We start from the raw sequence: 19321 nt of genomic DNA, 5'->3' as shown, positions 1-19321 counted from the left end.
ACGAGATCGGTAAAGGTCACGAGACGGGCAAATTCCGCTGTCTTGAGGCCCGAATCTCAGTTGGCAGTTTTGTGCCGTTTTCGGCTCGTGGGCCGCCACTTTGGCTCGACTCGCCGTTTCGCCGTTTTTCGGCCGTTTTTGCCATTTTCGACGTTTCCGCCGTTTCAGACGGTCCCGCCGTTTTTCTCTTCTGAAGCCCATGTTGGCTCTGATACCAAGTGTGATGGCCGTACGGACGCGAGCCCTGTACGAGCGGACGTCCGGCACGAAACACCACGTCTTTGCCGCACGCGGCCCTTGATGGCTCATGACGGCTCCACCGGCCCGTCGAGCGCGTTGCGCGCGTTTGCCTTGCGGGTCTCACCGATCACTTGCCCTTCATGCCCGGCTCGGCTCCAGGGGCCTCACTCGGGACTTGCCTTCCATCCATGCCCTGCCGACCTAGGGTCCATCGCGGCCCCGTCGGCACGGCCCGGCCCGCCGGCCACGTCGGCGGCCGTTTTTTCACCGTCCACGGTCCCGTCGGCTCATTCGGTCCCGACTCCGTCAAGGTTGGGAGGGCATCCCCCGGGCACACGGCTCCCTAGCAACCCCGCTCGCAACCGAGAGGCCTAACGTGCCTACCCGATGCGTGAGTGAGCCTAGGTGCCTACCATGGGTCCATGCTTTGCCCCTCCAAGCACTTCCTCCCCATATAGATGCATTATATTCGGGGCGGTCTAGCATACCCCTCGGGCACCATGTCCCTCCGGATAGAAATCCCGCGACGCGTCACGGTAAACGGCCGTTTTGGCCGTTTTTAGCCAAAAACGTCCGAAACTGACGGAACGCGTCACAGTTGCTGTGCTTCTTAGATGCACAAGGGCATAGGCGATGTCGTGTGATGGCTGCTTCGTCTACTACTGTGCGGTACTACTAGGCAGCAATAGCACGGAGCAAATGAATAGAAAGAAAAGAGTGGACGTCGTATGTGTGGGTGTCCTCTACTAGACCCATGTATGATGCTGGTGTTGGGCATTATTGTTGGCACACTTGGTCGACGTGGGCGCTGTGCGTGGTGTTGCACTGCGCGTGGCTCTGCTGGTGTGTGTGTGTGTGTGTGTGTATATATATATATATATATATATATATATCTCGCGGTTGCAAGCTATACCAAGTCCAAGTCCCAAAGGTCTTCTTGTGAGCGCAAGCGAGTTAGACTTCTAATCCATAGTTGATAAAGATGCGGACGCTGGAACGTTTGTGCTCTGATACCAGTGTTAGGCAGCCAAGACTGCACGTTCTTCTACCCCAAAGCAAGGGATGCTAAGGGCTCTTGTTCTTCTCCACACCCAACCTCAGCCAAAAACACACGGCCCTCTAAGATTGGACCCCAACTCTTTTATTAGATAGTTGCTCTTCACATGTGCCCGGCCACTCTCATTAGTGTCCGGTTCGCATCTGGTCATTTTGGCTCCCCTAAACCTCGCCCGTGCCTTGGCCGGATGGTCGAGCTCTCTAGGCTCCCACTAATTCCGTTGTCATGACAAGGGGACTATAGGAAAAACCCAAATCTTTTTGTCATAAAGTGCACTTGGTCCTTTTCAGTTTATAGATAATACTTATTATTGATCCCAAAAAGAAAAAAGAAAAGAAAGGTTATGAAAATGAGAATGAAAGAAAGGAAGACAAAGAAAAAAATTCTTGAGCATAAAAGAAAGAAGCTAAGATGTAGGAGAGTACTTTACCATCTAAAAAGGCTTGTAGGTATTAATAATTAATTAATAAAGCATGAAGCTTGATTAATTAATTAATACCAATGGAGTGAATATGTTTAGTATCCAAAGGAATATGTTTGTAGATGAATATCAATCATTCATTAATTGACTCCACTGGTATTAATTACTTAATTGGCACTTGGTCACCGGGTGAGGAATCTTAATTGCTTGTGGTCGATGGTAGATCATGGTACAGAAACATATTTACAGGATGATTTAAAGGGGTTGCGAGATCATAACCTTTGTACTACGTAGACAATAGAATATGAGTTTGATATGTGGGACTTTATTAGAAGTGTCCTTTGAGATGAGGGTGAACACATGTGATGAGTACTCGCTGCGTTACGGGCGGAATCCAGGTAGGCGTCAAGTTGTGCGGTGGCGAATATTAGAGCCAAAAGTTAGAACAAGCTGGCGCCTGGCGGTTCAAAAGGAGGGGCTAACGCCCAGTATGGTCAAAAGTTCCGACAGAAGGGACCGGAATCAAAGCTCCGTTGATGGGCCGGGCGGGCCGGGCCGGGCCGGGCCGGGGCGGGCGCTGGGCACTGGGCAGGTCTCTGAAAGAGTAAAGTGGACTTGCGGACCGTGCGCCAGTCTCGTCAGTGGACCCCAATGAACGTGTTAGGCTCTGAGGAGAGCGGCGGTCGCCATCACATCATGATCGTGACGGACGGATCTCCGCTTGCGACCTGCCATCGCTTTCTGGAAAGTGACATTGGCGTGGGCAGTACCGGCTCCGCAGCGTATGTGTCCTCGACCTCCTAAAAATAGGAAATTTCTACAATTTTAGTAGCGTTCTTTTAACATTGGGCTCCTTATCCCTCGATGATGATCGAGTTCCCCCCTTGCCTTGTCAGCATTCATGCCTTTCTTGCACCAAGCACGTTTCCGTTTCCGGCACAATGAGTCACCCTCGCTTGCTCAACGCCTTTACACCGCCCTCAGCACTATATATCACATGGAGTCTTTAAGACCCCGTTCAAGTGGGATCAACGATTGGGAGAGAGTCGCATCTCGTCATCATTTTAAAGCCATCGGATCTAAAAGTAAACTAGGAAAAGTAAAATAAGAGTGGATAACAAAGTTTTCATAAACTAAGAAAAGTAAACTAGGCAGGGGAGGGTAAAGTAAAGAAAACTAAGAAAAGTAAACTAGGCAGGGTAAAGTAAAGAAAACTAGGAAAGTCCACTAGGGAGAGGATAAATTACAAAAAATCATGAAAATAAACTAGGAAAACCAGGGGCTTGGGATTTAAACTAGGATTTATTAGTTTAAAAAAAAAGGGTTGATCATGTGGTGGTAATAGTGAATTGGTTAGAGCTTAACTCTTTAAGCTATAGGTCTCATATTTGATTCCTAACTATGCCTACCAAAAGTAAACCTTTTGTACTTTTTCTAATTTAGTTTTAGATCCGATAGCTTCAAAACAGCAATGGGATGACACGACTCGCCGAATCATTGATCCCACTTGAAAGAGGTTTTAAAAACCCTGTGTGAATAGTGCCAAGGCTAGACCGTAGCCTAGTAACAACGCAACCGCCCGCCACCGCCACCACTACAGTGTGCAAGACAATTGCACTAAATGGCCAGTATGAAACTAGGACAATTGTCAACTCTATTCTGCTTTCAGTGTGAAAGTTTGGCCATTAATATTAAAGTAGGAAGGAGCCTAATGAATTTTTCAACGCTATTCTGTTAGCCCTCCTTGTATAGCTTCGCAAGATCGGCAAGAGGCCCTATTGCCGCCGCCTGCCGCCGCCATGGCTCCTCCCCGCCGGCAGCTGCTAGTTCATCCCGCTCTGGAAAACGGGCAGTCATCGGGGCCGGTGTGTCGCGGCAGCATTCCCATCCGTCGGATCGAGAACCCTGCCAGCCGCCAGGTTACCTTCTATAAGCGCCGGAACGTATTACTGAAGAAGGCTTACGAGCTCTCCGTCCTCTGCGACGCGGAGGTGGGCGTCGTGATCTTCTCCGCCACTGGAAAGCTCTCCGAGTTCGCGAGCTCCAGGTAGGTCCGAGCTCCACTTCTTAATACTTTCTTAACCCACTAAAAAGTACAGTTCACAATTGCCAGTTGTTCCAATAAGACAAAAATATCGTTTGGATGCTGGAGTATAGACCCATAACGTTTTTTTTTGGATTTATTAATTCATCATGCTTAGGTTTGATTAATGATGTTATTTAGATTTGCAAAAGTTTGGATTGAGGTTTTTTTTAGTAACACGTTTATATGATTTCCCGTTTTTAGTATTGTTGAAACGTGTCGCCTCTTTCTCCGTATCTGTCTCTCCACCGCCCCCTTCTTTTGCAGGTAGATTAGGGCACGACCTCTCTCTTTGCTATAGCCTTGCGATGCATGCTGTGTTTTCCAATTTCAACCTGTGAATGTACAGGCATGGAGGCTCTCTTTTCAGCATAGTTTTAACGTGCCCCCTTTTTTGTGTTTTTTTATTTGAACCTCCAAAAGCGGGAGGGAAGTTGGCGTCAGCGCTGAGGGAGGTGGGCGAGAGGACAGTGAGGGGTAAGGTTGGTAGGGGTGTTAACTAATGCCCTCACATAGCAGGCATTAATTAATACGCCATCAATAAAAGGGTGAATATCGTTTGGATGCTGGAGTATAGACCTACCTACCAACATGCAACAGAATCATTTTTATTTGTTTCATTTCCTATCTCCTTCATTTCTTTTTATTAACCTGTCTATTTGCTACCTCTAGGTGTACCCAAGGTAGGCTCATGCTTATGCTTACATCCATCTTAAACAAGGGGTTTATGGTGGCCGACGGCGCGGGCGTGTAGTTCAACTGGTAGAACAGTCAGGCTCCACGATGAGGACTCGGCTTCGATGCCTAGGGACTACACGACGGACTGCATGCACAAATCCACCTTCCAAAAAAAAAAAAACAAGAGGTGTATGCTAGTATTTTGGGGTGCACATTAAAGACTATGGCTTACAATGGGGCCACAGCATACGACACAAAATCATATCCTAAAAGGGTTCCTACTGATATACAAGATGCACTGACGATGAGCCAACTTGTGAAGTAATTCTATTGATTTTCAATATGAGTCCACATTTGGACTCACCTAAGTTTCCCTTTCATATCTTGAGAAGCAACTAGTTCTTGTTAAATCTAGATGTTAGGAGTTGACAAGGGTGACACATGAAAAGATGTCATCAAGATCTACAACTTCCCCTTTTAATTATCTATATCTAACGACAAATTTCTTTAATCACAACCATCCATGATGTGTCATTTGTGAAAGGATGCTACTTCACTTGGTAGAAGTGGGTTGTGGCTTATAGCAAAAAGAAGGTTGCATCATATGCTAGGTGAAAAGCTACACCACAACAAGCTGCAAGGTTGCATCACTTGATGATGTAGGGCGTTCGTATAAATTACATATATCTTTCTTTATTATTAAGGTTTTTATATCTTTTGAATTAGCATTGTTTTTTTGTTTTTTACACTATTAATCAACTACTCTATTGTGAGTATTTCAAAATCAAACATATATTCAAATGAATTAACTTTATTTAATAAATGTAAATTAGTAGATAACAAATTTTTTCAATTCATTAGTTAATAGTTTTTTAATAAAATTAATAGTGAGGTTGATTGTTAATCAAATAAAAATACAATTATTTACCATACTATGTCCATTAATCGCTATAAAATCTACTGATGATTATTTACTTGTTGGATCAATTAAAATGGAAATTTATAAATTTTGTATATATATTTAAAAATAGTCTTATGTACTAACTCAAAAATTAGGTAATTAGGTCTAATTAATAGTTTCTATTAATTAAAAATTTAAGAATAGCCTAGTCATTAGTTAAAGTTTTTTATTACTCAATAATTAAAACTTGTGATCAATTTATAAAAAGGGTGGAATAATTTTTTTGTAGTTTAATGACTCTTTCATTTTTCTACAAAACTATTTTTATTAAAAATATAAAAATTAAACATAGTAGCTTAGGAATTAGATAATTAAAATTATTAAGTAGTTTTATGAAAAATAATATTAACTAGTTAGTACTTCAAGTTTTTATTTCTCTTACCAAAATTTTAATTATTATTAAATAACTAATTAATCATGGGAGTTAATACTAATCTTGTGATTGAGCCCTTATTTAATGAATTTTAAGCATGGTAATGAATACTACTCTTATAGTTGAGCCACAACATACCTTTTTTTCTATTTCATGATGACTCAAATGAGAAAAGGTATGAGAAATTGATATACATAATTGATAAATTAAAGGTAATAAATGTTTTGTTTTGGCGTGTATTGATCTTTTAATTAACATTCATATGGTTGTCCAAGGTTGAACCACCAAGGTATTCTCTTAGTATCAATGTTTCATGTATTTCTTTTACTTTGAACATAAATGTGTTTACACATTATTTTACCTACATGGTAGCATTTCTAATATTATGAGTTGATGTTGAATTGAAATAATCATTTTTTAAAAGAAGTATTACTTCAATAAGTAATCCTATAAATAATATATTATTAGTAAAATGCTATTTCTTTTACTTTGAACATAAATGTGTTTACACATTATTTTACCTACATGGTAGCATTTCTAATATTATGAGTTGATGTTGAATTGAAATAATCATTTTTTAAAAGAAGTATTACTTCAATAAGTAATCCTATAAATAATATATTATTAGTAAAATGCTATTTCTCTTTTCAAAAACATAAAAGATTTAGTTTGATACTTTGTTTTCTAAGAAACAAACAATTATTAGATTTTTCATGTTCGTCTATTTCTACAAAAGTGGCATAACTATGTCATATTTTAACATGTATCATGTCTTTGAAACCACAGAATGTCAAACATTATGGAGAGATACCAAGAGCATGCAATGGGGATACCATCTAAAAAAATTCTACTTCAAGGCATTGAGGTAGGTAAAGCTAAGGTCATACTTAAATGTGTATTTTCTATTGTATTCATTGGTTACAAATGATATTTTGATTTTTCATCCTTGCATTCATTTCTTATCTTTTTTGAATTTTGAATTTGTATGTTCGTTAGAAAATAAGTAGGTAGATGTATTTGTTTATGTGGATATGTGTGCTTACATACATATCTAAGCCAAATGTTTTTGGAGATGGTTTTTTTTGTGTACATGTTTTATTGATACTTTTGAAATTGTGAATCATGTTAATAAATACATACATATCTAAGCCTAATATTTTTTGGGATGGCTTTTTGTGTACATGTTTTATTGATACTTTTGAAATTGTGAATCATGTTAATAAATACAATAAAGTTATAACCATATTGTTTGCATATCTAACAATATGATCAAGCTTCATTAGAACAATGTTTAGCTGATTTCTCCTTTCATTCTTACTTTTAATCTTTATGTTTTGATAACAATGACCACCTCCATTCACTTGTAATATTTGATCTCATAGAATTTAAAGATGGTCCTTATTGAATTGATTACTACAAAATCACTAACTTATCAATGATGTCAAGTTTATTATACTCATGTACGAAATATTATGTCTACGTGATACATTCTAGCTAAAAACGACTCAAAAACGATTATAAAGTCACAAACCTACCTATAAACTTGTCACGTGCATCCCGCACTTGGATGCCACGTAGACATTTCTGTACAGAAGGTGCAGGACCTGGGATGGTGAACTGGTCCCATGTGAGCCCAGTCCGGGACGAGTCAGCCAGGGATCCATCTCAGTCGTCCGAGGTCAGGTGTGCATTGTCCTGCACATGAGTCCAAGGTCAGGTGTGCACTGTCCTGCACATGAAACAGTGCCAGTCCGCGCTGTGAGTCTCACTCTAGAATGATGTCAGTGGTTCTGTGTATCTGGTATGGTACCGGATTCCAGATCACTGAGTAGATTATGTTTAGGACAAGGGGCCAGCCCATCGGGCTACCCCGGATCTGAGTGTGGGCATGGGAATGGTGTAGAACCACCCCCATGAGGGCCAGGAAGGCCCAGGCTGAACCCACCAGCCATGGAGGGGCTGTAGGACAGCCCTAGGGCACAGATAAGGCAATCTCCAGGAGATTACAGCCTTTATATGGTTGTAGGGCATGTATGGGGCAGCCCATACAGGCTACCCACCCTTGGGATTGTGGACAAAAGTGGTGTCCAGCCAATCAGAAGCAGGCGCATCACTTTCAACGTGTTAGGAAAAAAAGGTAGTATTTTTTGGGATTTAATTCAGCATTTATTGCTGAATTTCACCGGACATAGCTTGTTTTTTCAGCTGGCCGACTGCTCCTCAGGAGGAGTATAAATAGTGGAGGCCATAATCCCATCATTCATCTCAGTTTTCACCAAGTGCTCAAGCCAATCAAGGGCCAGCCAAGCCAAGGAGATTGCCAAGCAAAGGGGTGGACTTCTGAAGGTCAAGGGCAGGATTTTCCAGCCAAGAAAAGGTCAAGTTTTCTATATTTGTTTTCAGATTTACATCATTCTAATAAAACAAATACACCATCCGTGGTGGGGGCCCTACAGAGGGTAATTGGGACCCAATACTGTGTCCTCTCCATCTCCCCCTTCTCTCTCTATTTTCTGCACATCTCCTTTCAGTTTGTGCGTTAATTTCGTCGCGAAAAGAGTGCTGATTTCTGAGTTTTGAAGTACCGATCCTTCTCCGAAGCTTCCGCATATTACAGTGGTATCAGAGCCTACTTCAAGGACAAAGATTCAGCAAAGAAAACCAGATTTTTTTTTCGCTCGTGTGGTTGGTTTTTAGACGCCGGTGGACTACCCCTTTCGGAGTGACTCCTGTCCCTCGAAGGACGGTTGGTTTTTAGCCTCCGGAAGCCTCCGGAAGTCTCCCACAGAGATAGTGGATGGTCAGATTGCGTTTCGGAAAGGAATTGCATTTTCCCGCTATGGCGAGTTTCGGCGACGAGAGAGAACCAGAACCATGGGACCAGAGTGCACTAGGCAGCCCAGCTAGGGCACCCGGCTTGAGTGTCACAAACATGTTCCAGCAGATGATGCGAGCAATCGCAGACCAGACAGCCAAGTTGGATGAGCAGAAGGCGCGGATCTTGGCTCTGGAGGAGCGTTCTCGCTCTCCAGCGTCGCGTTTTCCATCTCCTCCTCCCTCTCCTTCCGTATCCCAGATACCAGATCCTCGTCATCACAGGGACCCTCTCGCTGGGTCACAGCCGCAGCCAAGCTCCTTGCTTGAGATGCACATGCGTGCATTGGAGATCCGACAACGAGAAGACGATGCCATGCGACGCGTGGAACACGAGCGTTACCTCAGAGCTTTGGACGCCAGATTGACACCGGCGGCGCCCTTGAATCATTTTCCCGAGAAAATGAATTTCAGTAAGTATAATGGTAAACTCGATCCCACAACTCTGTATTCATGGTTACATCAATTTGAAGCTTACTTTGCCGCAGTTAGGAAAATAGATACTGACAAAGTGATCTTAGCTAGTTGGTACTTGGAAGGTGAGGCCATTCCTTGGTGGACTCAGTGGACTCATGCCCACACCAGAGCAGGTATGGCAGCTTATGTGTGGGATGAGTTCGTCCGCGACCTTAAGCAGCGGTTTCTACCGCCCCACTACCTTGAGCGACTCGAAGACGAGTTCAGGGGAGCGCGTCAGAACGCGCAACCAGTCCTTCAGTTTGCCAATTAAATTTCGACCTTGTGTCTGCAATTAGGCTTATCTGATACGGACAAGAAAGGGCAGTTTTTGTATGGCCTGGACACGCAAATCCAATGGGAGGTACGTATGTTTAGGCCAGCCACCTTTGAGGACGCACTCTCGCTTGCGCAGAGTGCAGAAATGAAACACAATGGTGGCAAGCCCAAGACTTCCCAGTCGGCTTCTCCCAGGGCTAACACCTCGGGGGGCAAAAGCCAGAACCAGACGGGGTCTTCCCCAAGACAGAGCCCGGGAGCCTCTGGCTCCAAGAACTCGAATAATGCGTCTAAGCTTACTCCAGACCAGAAAGCGGAGGCAGGCAAGACAGGTGGCAAGTTGAGTGCTGAGGAGCTTTCTCAGTACAAGAAGGAGGGTCGATGTTTCTTTTGTCACACAAAAGGACACACTTCTCGGGATTGTCCGAAGAAGCCTCCAAAGGCCGCCGCCGCCGCCTCCACAGCTTCCGTGGTGAGCACAGCTCCCACACAGACCCCAGCGGCTACTCCTAGTTCTTCAACCCCCGGTGCTTCAATTGGAGCAATTATTAGCCGGGAGCTCGAAGATAAGCAGAAGGGCGCCCATGACCAGGAGTATGAGCGCAACGAATTGCTCAAGTTCTTTGGCTACATAGGTGGCCAGAGAGTCGTTGTCTTGTTTGACAGCGGTAGCACGGAGGATGTGGTCACGGAACAGGCCGCTAGGCGTGCCCGTTTCGAGCTGACTCCGGTGGACAAACAGGTTGAGGGTTTTAGCACAGGTATGACAACGAGCGTCAAGTATGAAGCTCTAGGTGCTAAGTTAGTGATTCAAGGCATAGAGTTTGTGCGTGACTTTATGGTTGCCCCTCTTGTAGAAGCAGACATAATTTTGGGTATCCAGTGGTTTCACAAGTTTCTTCCTGATGTCAAGTGGGACAAGCACACGTTCCAGATCGATCGGAATGTGTCAAACACCCCGGTGACCATTAAGTGTGAGCCAGGTATTCCAAACTTTCCGCTCATAAGCCACTTGCAGGCTAAGCGAGCAGTCAGGAAAGGCGCACAGTGTGCGATGATTTACATCCAGACAGCCCAGACGGTGACTAGTGCTTCCGAGAAGTACTCGGGTCTCCATGAAAAGTTCCAGAACATTTTTCTTCGGGACAGTCTCCCTCCCCAGCTCCCCCCGTCCAAACCGAAGGATCACAAGATTGACCTCCTCCCAGGCTCGGAACCCCTGAGCAAGTTTTCGTATCGCCTTTCTAAGGCAATGGAATCGGAGTTGGACCGCCAACTCCAAGAATTGTTGCAAGCTGGCTTCATCCGCCCCAGCGTGTCGCCATTTGCAGCACCGATCTTGTTTGTCAAGAAGAAAGATGGGTCTTCTCGGTTGTGTGTCGATTATCGTGCACTCAACAAGCTGACTATCAAGAGCAGATTCCCGATGCCTCGAATTGACTATATTCTCGAGAGGCTGAATGGAGCTAAGGTGTTCTCTAAATTGGATTTAAAGAGTGGGTACCACCAGGTACGGATTGTAGAGGGGGACATCCCCAAAACAGCCTTTCGTACAGAACGGGCCCACTATGAATTTGTGGTCATGCCATTTGGTTTGACGAACGCCCAGCTACATTTAACCGCATGATGATGCGTGTTTTCCGGGAGTTGATTGGAGAGTGTGTGTTCATATTTCTGGATGACATACTCATATTTTCAGCTACAGTTGAGCAGCATGACATTGATGTGGAGAAAGTCCTTAAGTTGCTGGAAAGCAACGAGCTCTATGTCAATGAAAAGAAGTCAGAATTTTATCTGTTCCAGGTACATTACTTGGGATATATAATTAGTGCCGAAGGCATTCGACTTGATCCGGCTAAAGTGGTCGAGATTGTTAACTGGGAAGTACCTCAGACCGCTTATGACATTAGATCATTTGTGGGTATATGCCAGGCATATTCCACCCACATTAACAAGTTTTCTGATCTCTCGGTAGATCTCACCGATCTGCTAAAGGGAGTGAAAACCAGAAGAAGGCAAAAGATTCGAATAACTCCACGAGCGTTGGAGGCATTCCAGAACCTCAAGGTGGCTTTGTCAGAAGCGCCTTGTTTAGCCCTTGCCTCGTGGGACGAACCATTTCAAGTGATCACCGATGCGAGTAACATTGCAATTGGAGGTGTATTGCAATAGAATGGTCATCCAGTAGCTTACATGTCTCGTAAGTTACTGCCCGTCGAAAAGAACTACTCAGTCTATGATCGTGAACTCCTAGCAGTTATATCAGGCATTGCGCTGGATTCAGACGATGCCAAGTGCACAGTGGAGTGATCGACAACACCGCTGGAGTCAGATATTCCAGCAGTTCGGTGGTATGATTGAGTACCTTCCAGGAAAGGCCAATCCAGTGGCCGATGCTTTGAGCAGGAAGGGACAAGTATCTACGATTCAGACCACTAGACTAGACCTTGTTGGTACAGGACTAGAAGACATGAAGCACACGTACGCAGATTCCGAGGAATTCGGTACTCAGTGGGAACAGGCATTGGATGCCACAGGACCATGCCATTTTCTGATACGCGATGGTTGGCTTTTCTACAAAGGCCGACTATGTGTCATGAAATCATTCCGGGCAGCTCTTCTCCATGATGCCCATGACGCCATTACAGGTGGTCATAGGGGCATGAATTCGACTCTGGAGAAATTAGAACGGCAATACTATTGGCCAAAGATGAGGCGTGATGTGTTTACATATGTACAACGCTGTGACATTTGTCAAAAGGTGAAAGCTCCTCGTGGAAAGAAGATAGGGTTGTTACAGCCTTTGCCAATTCCTGAGGGTCCTTTCGAGGACATTTCGATGGACTTTGTCACAAATCTGCCTCCCAGTCCGAGTAAGCGTAATACGCAGTGTTTAACTATTGTTGATAGGTTCAGCAAATTTGTTATGCTTATTCCTTGCAGGGCCAATGTGACCGCCGAGGATGTTGCCCAGCTATTCATTCGGCATTGGTACCCGATTGGCGGGATTCCTAGAACCATAGTGTCAGACCGAGATGCCAAGTTTACCAGTCATTTTTGGAGGGCATTGTTTGATAATTTTGGTACTAAGTTGAATTTTTCCAGTGCATTCCACCCACAGACAGATGGTCAGACAGAGATATACAACCAGTTGGCCTTTGATGTGCTAAAGTGTTATGTCCACGATCAGCAAGGTAAGTGGGAATCGTTTTTGCCTTTAGTTCAAGCTGTTTTGAATGACTCTTTTTCTTCAGCTATTGGCAGGACTCCATATGAGGCAGCGTTTGGAAGGCCTTTCCAGTCGTTGTTAACTAGGACTTCGTCTTCAGTACCGGAGGTGAACCGAGTGACGGAGTCTTACCAGGAGATCCTAGAGTCCGTTAAAGACAGATTGGCTAAAGCGCAAGAGGCCTACACTCGACAGGCCAATAAAGACCGAAGGGACATGAAGTTTTCGGAAGGGGATTGGGTGTATCTTCGGATTATGAAGCAAAGATTGAAGCAGGTGGGCAAGCGATGCCCAAAGTTGTCTTTCAGGAGCTTTGGACCATTTCCCATCCGGAAAAAGATTAATGAGGTGTCTATGCAGTTAAAGCTACCTCCGAGTTGGACTATGCACGATGTATTTCATGTCAGTTGGTTAAAGCCATATGCAGGTCCACCCCCTTCAGAGGTCAAAGACGAAGCGGAACCAGACATTGTTGATGAAGCAGAAGTAATGGTTCCAGAACAGATCCTTCTGCACCGTTTCAAGCATGGCTCAGGCCGAAGACTACGACAGTTCCTCACAAAGTTTCAGGACCGAGGAACTCATGAAGCGGTATGGCTCGACAAAGAATTTTTCGAAGACTATCCAGCATTATTGACGGATTATTTGGAGGCTATGTAGCTTCCGTCAAGTTAAGCAGAAGGGGATGTCACGTGCATCCCGCACTTGGATGCCACGTAGACATTTCTGTACAGAAGGTGCAAGACCTGGGATGGTGAACTCGTCCCATGTGAGCCCAGTCCGGGACGAGTCAGCCAGGGATCCATCTCAGTCGTCCGAGGTCAGGTGTGCATTGTCCTGCACATGAGTCCAAGGTCAGGTGTGCACTGTCCTGCACATGAAACAGTGCCAGTCCGCGCTGTGAGTCTCCCTCTAGAATGATGTCAGTGGTTCTGTGTATCTGGTATGGTACCGGATGCCAGATCACTGAGTAGATTATGTTTAGGACAAGGGGCCAGCCCATCGGGCTACCCCGGATCTGAGTGTGGGCATGGGAATGGTGTAGAACCACCCCCATGAGGGCCAGGAAGGCCCAGGCTGAACCCACCAGCCATGGGGGGCTGTAGGACAGCCCTAGAGCACAGATAAGGCAATCTCCAGGAGATTACAGCCTTTATATGGCTGTAGGGCATGTATGGGGCAGCCCATACAGGCTGCCCACCCTTGGGATTGTGGACAAAAGTGGTGTCCAGCCAATCAGAAGCAGGCGCATCACTTTCAGCCTGTTAGGGAAAAAAGGTAGTATTTTTTGGGATTTAATTCAGCATTTATTGCTGAATTTCACCAGTCGTGGGACATAGCTTGTTTTTTCAGCTGGCCGACTGCTCCTCAGGAGGAGTATAAATAGTGGAGGCCATAATCCCATCATTCACTCAGTTTTCACCAAGTGCTCAAGCCAATCAAGGGCCAGCCAAGCCAAGGAGATTGCCAAGCAAAGGGGTGGACTTCTGAAGGTCAAGGGCAGGATTTTCCAGCCAAGAAAAGGTCAAGTTTTCTATATTTGTTTTCAGATTTACATCATTCTAATAAAGCAAATACACCATCCGTGGTGGGGGCCCTACAGAGGGTAATTGGGACCCAATACTGTGTCCTCTCCATCTCCCCCTTCTCTCTCTATTTTCTGCACATCTCCTTTCAGTTTGTGCGTTAATTCCGTCGCGAAAAGAGTGCTGATTTCTGAGTTTTGAAGTACCGATCCTTCTCCGAAGCTTCCGCATATTACAAAACTGGTCTATGTACAAAAAATTATTGAAATTGATTTTTTCCTATATTGTTATTATTTTGTAAAGATCTTTTATTATTATATTTAAAAACTCCCAGAAGTAAGAAACTTTTAATGCTTGTTTTAACTACTTTCTTTAATAAAGTGAGAAAATATATTTAAAGAATATTAGAAAACGACTACCACATATTATTTTCTATTCCATTATAACTTTCAATATATTATGCTCCACTCTAAGAGAGTATTGGGTAGGGCATATAAAAGTGAGGAGAAAAAAGCTACCATATTGCATATATACTAAAGTATTGGTTTGTAGTATTTCAAATAATGCTTTTCTTGAGTGACACATATGTTAAATTGGAAAGACAAATGTCTAAATATGTGGGGTTATTGTGTAGGAAATATGAGAATTAGGCTACTATAAAAAAATGTCTAGTGGATTAGAAGGCTAGCCATGCTAGATTGTGCCATCCATCAGAGCAAAGTTAAGAGGTTGCAACTTAGATGAAAGTTTAAAATTGCAAGTGGGGTAGTTAGTGGTAAGGCAAAAATAAATTTTGACTTAATCTAAGTATTTCACATGCCTAAACTACCTAATCTTGAATACACACATAATCTTGACAGTTACACTTTGTGAATATTTTCTATGAGTTTAATTTTATGTCTGCTAAAACATATGAGTAATGTTGATTGATATAGTCAACGCTATGCTATGAGGGCCCTATTCTTTCCATGTTGCCTCAAACAACAAGTTGTCTACCCAAAGCTTCCCACCACTTTGCCTTGCATCACAAAAGAGCCATCAGGAAGGACCATTTCTTCTTACCTCCATCTAGTCATTTAGAGCTAGATACCTTCACCCCATTGGCAAAGGAGCATTTTGGTGTGGAGGCTGCTGACAACGGACGAGCTATCACACCCACAATGGGAAGTTACATTTGTAGCTTGAAGATAAAGGAGAATTTTGGTGTGGAGGATGCTACGAACGAGCTAGTGCACCCATAATAGGAAGTTGTATTTGTAGCTTGAAGGCAAGACCCAATGCCACATGCTTCAACAAGGTTAAGGTAAGCTCTTAACTTGAACACTGCTCAACATAGGAGCTCATAACCCTCAAGCTCCTACTACAACATTCGTGTAGAGATGTGTAGCAAGGGTGTTTGTAAACAAACCCTTATGCATCACAATACCAATGAGTCCCAGAGTCCTCACTTAAGTCTCTCAATCACAGTGATAACTTCTCTCATCCTGGAAAGTTTAAAGCTTTCACAAAAGCGACGCAACTAACATGGCATCTTCTTATGCACCATAAATGCCAGTGAGTCCCAAAATCCTTACTCAATTCTCCCATTGCAATGGTAGCTTCTCTCACTTTGTAAAGTGGAGCTTTCGCAAAAGCATGGAGTCTACCATAACGTTAGTGAGTCCCGCAGTCCTAACTTAGGTCTCATGCTGCAATGGTAATTTGTCTCACTCCACAGAGTTAACCTTTGGCAAAAGCATAAAGTCTACTATAGGAGAGAGCCTATCAATTGACGTTACAGAGTATTTAATAAAACACTTCCAGATAAGTTTAAGTGCTCTTTAGAGACATGACAACTAGCTACCATATAGTGAGGTCTATCTTAACTTTGTAGATGTTTAAGGTTATGGGTAAATTTCTTAAGACACTTCCAGATAGGTTTAAGTGCTCTTTAGAGACATGACAACTAGCTACCATATAGTGAGGTCTATCTTAACTTTGTAGATGTTTAAGGTTATGGATAAATTTCTTAAGACGTATGAAAACTTTCATGAAGTAATTATCAAAACCTTAGTGTGTTTTTAAATCAAACATCATGATGTCGAGATGATGTTCACAATATCTCTATTCAAGATGTGACTCAAGATGCCTAAATGATTTCCTCTTTCTACTTCAAACATGACGTGGTCAGTGGAAAATAATGAGAAAAAGGCCCTTCATCACAAGCTACCTAAGAGTCTAGACACTTTTATCATATGCAACCCACTTCTTATTTGGGGCCCAAAACCCTCATTTCATACCATTTTATAGAGATTTTCAACCGATAAATATTTTTTTAGAACTTCTAAAAATATTCTTTTAGTACTTTTAGAACTTAAAAAGATGCTTTACTTAAAACTATGCATGTAAATCCCTCAAACTACACATATGTATGGGTTTTAGATGTCATTTTTAAGGTGCTTCTTGGGTCAATTTTGAAATATAAAAGTTTGTATTTTTTTAAAAACATTTTAGAGCCCCAAAATATTCTCTTGATGAACCAAAAATGTCCCTAAAATAAATTCGACAAAAAGGTTTGTCAAAAACTAATCCTTATATAATTCATATAGGAAAAATCAATCTAATATGAGATCTATTTAAACAATTATGAAATTCATGATAGTATTGTCTTCCAAAGTTTGCACTGTAGTAAATCAATCATAACGTAAACTATGGAACTTAGATTGCAATGATCTTTAGCTCTTTAGCTTGTTGGAAATCTTAGAAGTAGAAGCACAATTTAGACATTTTAAGCTAGGCTTGAATTCTCTTGAAAGAGCACAATGTGTGTTGCAAGGCCCCAAAAATTATAATCTTTTCTCCTTCTCACATTTGTGAATATGGTTTTCAAGCCTTCCAACACTTGTCCTCATTTTAGTTGCATTGTACATCCAACTTTTTCTTGTTGGAAGGCTCAAAATAAGATGCACAAGTTCGGTTTTGAGGTTAGGTCAAATTTTTTGTGAATATGGTTTCTCTTCTACTTTCAAGCCTTCCAACACTTTCTATAGTTTTAGCTTCATTATATATCCAAGTGTAAGGTGTCTTTTGTGTTAATTTTAGCTACTTAACTAATCTCAAATTAATCGTGCTTATCTTCAACCAAGAGGGGATTTCCATGTCAATCTTCACTTGATCATAACTTTAAAGTGTAAAATTCAATTTGGAATCAATTTGGATGGTGGAGTCCTAGCAAACCATTTTCATGGGTAAAGCTCTATATATAAAACACTAAAAACTTGATAATTGTAATTTAATCAAAATTCCTCGTGAAGCTTTCATCATTTACTCAATTTTATTTGTTACTATATTATGTTAGTTTTCTTTGGGGCCTTACCATAAAGTGATAATATTTGGGTAACCAAGTGAGATTAGCCATTTAGTATACAAAGTTATAGAAGTTATTACTTGCAAAATTGGACAAGGAATTGAAAGTTAGCTTTCAACCATCCAAAGGGGTGTACAAGAAGAAAGGAGACAAGGGTGTCGCAAAGAAATTCTTTATAAATATAAAAAACTTTCATTTTTCAGTGAGAAAACACACTTCTATACGTAAGATGGATAGATAATGTCTATTAATACCTACATACATAGAAGCATAAATATTAACGATGATGTTTATTGACTATTAAAATGAAACTCATGTACATAGATGTGTCTTGAGTGACCTACTAACATCTATATAAGAGAGACGTTGTAATAATTTGAGTTTATTTAGTTTTGATTTATAAACATTTTGGCTCAAATAGACTGTTATATATGATCTTTAGTATTCTTAATTTCACTTTCTCTTGCTTGTGTTGACTTTTTAAGTGTGTTTACAAGATTTATACTCTATCTTTGATAGCTCTTATAAGATAGAGAAATTTCTACTTATGAAATATTTTAATCTAGTAACGTATTTGTTTTCATAACTTTATGGCTTTAAGGAAAAATTATGGACATCTTTAAAGTATATAAAAAAATATCATCTTGATTTTGACTATTCAAGGGATATGAATATATGTACATGGTTTGGACTATTCAAGGGATATATATGATTTGTAGATAAATGTATGTACATGGTTTGGATAATATTTTATTTTTATTTTGTAGAAAATAGATGAATAATTTTTTAAATTGGAAGGATCAATCATTCATTAATTGACTTTATTTTTTGAATAATAACAAAATAGTTCAAAGATATTAAAAAATAGATAAGTAAAGTTATTAAATTATTATCAATTATTTAAGTAAGTATTTAATTGGTACTATAATGTTTATAAAATAGTATTGATTAGAAAATTAGAATAATATTTATAGTGTAAAATTTAAACTATATCAATATCAATTTAAATAAAAATTATAGTTTATCAATTTTAATTATTTGATTAATTTAATCTTTATCATTAAATTTATTATTAGCTTATATATTTTTATTAATTAATTAATGTTATTTTGTAATTTTTTTTTAAAATATCTCAAATATTAATTTTTAATCATTTTAAAAGTATTAAAAGATAGATAAATAAATTATTAAATTATTATCAATTATGTAAGTAAGCATTCAATTAGTAATATAATGTGTATGAAATACTATTGATTAGAAAACTAGTATAATATTTACATTATAAAAATTAAACTATATCAATATGAGTTAAAAAAATTAATTGTTAGATTAATTTAATTTTCATCACTAAATTAATTATTATGTTATATAATTTTATTTTTCTAAATGCTTTAATTTTACTTTGTTATGTTTTACTTATTTTGTTCCTATATCGATATGAGTTAAAAAATTATAGTTCATCAATTTTTAATTGTTAGATTAATTTAATTTTTATCACTAAATTAATTATTATATTATATAATTTTATTTTTCTAAATGCTTTAATTTTACTTTATTATATTTTACTTATTTTTTTCCTATTGATTAAGTTATGTGAGACAATCTTCTTTTATTAGCAATAAAATTCTTTTAAAATTAAATTTTCTTTTACATGTGGTACTGCTAATAATATATCTTATAGATAAACCTTGAATGAAGATGCTAAAAATACTTTTATATAGCAAAGAAATGCTTCTATATGTTACCACATGTCTATGTTGATACCAATTAATCATAGCAAAGGAACTTGTAAAGTTCA

At 40.7% G+C, this 19321-nt stretch overlaps 1 protein-coding gene across 2 annotated transcripts in view; it reads left to right on the top strand.

Moving 5' to 3' along the window:
• Positions 1-3358: 3358 nt before the first annotated feature.
• The window catches only part of LOC147622825 (agamous-like MADS-box protein AGL11), a 55908-nt gene continuing 39945 nt past the window's right edge, over positions 3359-19321 (top strand). Inside the window, exons 1-2 of one of the 2 annotated variants that reach the window (XM_086822707.1) lie at positions 3359-3765; positions 6600-6678. In XM_086822707.1, the coding sequence (XP_086678833.1) occupies positions 3518-3765; positions 6600-6678 (327 nt within the window). In that variant the 5' untranslated portion in view covers positions 3359-3517. The remainder of the gene's footprint in view (positions 3766-6599; positions 6679-19321) is intronic. The other variant, XM_086822706.1, reaches the window with a different exon arrangement.

Source organism: Cibotium barometz, chromosome 28, assembly GCF_041138505.1.
Source record: "Cibotium barometz isolate CiBa-2024 chromosome 28, ASM4113850v1, whole genome shotgun sequence".
Classification (NCBI taxonomy): Eukaryota; Viridiplantae; Streptophyta; class Polypodiopsida; order Cyatheales; family Cibotiaceae; genus Cibotium; species Cibotium barometz.
This window is presented reverse-complemented; position numbering and strand designations above follow the sequence as displayed.